We start from the raw sequence: 1,567 nt of genomic DNA on the forward strand, positions 1-1,567 counted from the left end.
TTGGTTTAGTTATGTTGGGCCAAGGGCCCACTTTGGGTCCGGTTGGCCCGGTTTGGCCCGTTCGGTCTAATCTTGGTCCGAATTCTATAAAATTGGTACCAAAATTCTCGTCTCAGTCTCCTCTATCACATTTAGCCATAAAAATCACATTTTAGACTTTCTAGAATAAATTTTCATTTATGGGTTAATTAGCCGTTAATTAACCGGGTTTTACATTCTACCCACCTAATTGGGAATTTTGCCCACAAAATTCAAATGCAATTACCTGAGAATAAATGTGGATAATCCGTTCGCATCTCCGACTCAAGTTCCCAAGTGTGTTCCCCAACACCGCCTCGACTCCATGCCACTTTGACTAAGGAAACATCTTTTCCACGCAGCCGTTTAATACTAGTATCATCAATTCTGACCGGAGCCACTGGAAGCGTCAAATCTTCCCTTAACTGAACCGACTCAGGTTCTAACACATGGCTAGCATCAGGAGTGTACTTCCGAAGCTGTGACACGTGAAACACGTCGTGCAGGTTCGAAAGATGAGGTGGTAGAGCCATCCGATACACCACCGGTCCAATCCTCTCTAGGATCTGAAATGGACCAATGTATCGAGGATTCAACTTCTTTGCCTTAATCGCCCTACCTACTCCTGTAGTCGGAGTAACCTTAAGGAAAACATGATCTCCTTCCTCAAATTCTAAGGGCTTTCGCCTTTGATCGGCGTAACTCTTTTGACGACTCTGCGCCGTAAGCATCCTATCTCGGATCTTCTTGACTTGTTCAGTAGTCTCAGCTATCATTTCTGGCCCCAACAAGCTTTTCTCTCCAGCTTCATACCAACATAGCGGAGATTGACATTTTCTCCCATACAAGGCCTCATACGGAGCCATTCCGATGCTCGCATGATAACTATTATTGTATGCAAACTCCACTAATGGCATATACCGATCCCAACTCGCCGGTTGGTCCAAAACACAAGCTCTCAACATATCCTCTAGTGTTTGGATCGTCCTCTCAGATTAACCATCTGTTTGAGGATGGTAAGCCGTGCTCAAGCTTAATCAGGTTCCAAAAGCCTTCTGAAATGCACCCCAAAACCTTGAAGTGAAACGAGGATCTCTGTCAGAGATTATAGTAGCAGGTACACCATGAAGTCTCACAATCTCCTTTATGTATAACCGTGCTAGCTCCTCAAGGGTGTAAGTCATACGAATGGGCAAAAAGTGAGCTGACTTCGTCAGTCGGTCCACAATCACCCAGATAGCATCAAAACCAGCCCTAGTCCTTGGCAATCCTGACACAAAGTCCATTGCAATACTTCCCCACTTCCATTGTGGAATCTCTAAAGGTTGCAACATACCGGCAGGCTTTTGATGTTCAATCTTTACCTTTTGACAAGTTAAGCACTTTGAAACATATTCCGCCACATCATTCTTCATAACCGGCCACCAAAACATCGCCTTCAAATCATGGTACATCTTAGTACTTCCCGGGTGAATGGAGAATCCGCTTTTGTGTGCCTCCTTTAAGATATCTTGCCTCAAAGTGCCAACATCCGGCACAATGATTCTAT

At 44.6% G+C, this 1,567-nt stretch overlaps 1 protein-coding gene across 1 annotated transcript; it reads right to left on the reverse strand.

The window, feature by feature from the left end:
* Positions 1 to 275: 275 nt before the first annotated feature.
* Positions 276 to 680, reverse strand: LOC130935116 (uncharacterized; the record flags this gene model as incomplete). The annotated part of the gene is made up of 1 exon (XM_057864691.1): positions 276 to 680. A coding segment is annotated over one exon (405 nt), but the record flags the coding sequence as incomplete, so codon positions are not given.
* Between the last annotated feature and the right edge of the window lie 887 nt (positions 681 to 1,567).

This window comes from Arachis stenosperma, chromosome 6 (genome assembly GCF_014773155.1).
Source record: "Arachis stenosperma cultivar V10309 chromosome 6, arast.V10309.gnm1.PFL2, whole genome shotgun sequence".
NCBI lineage: Eukaryota > Viridiplantae > Streptophyta > Magnoliopsida > Fabales > Fabaceae > Arachis > Arachis stenosperma.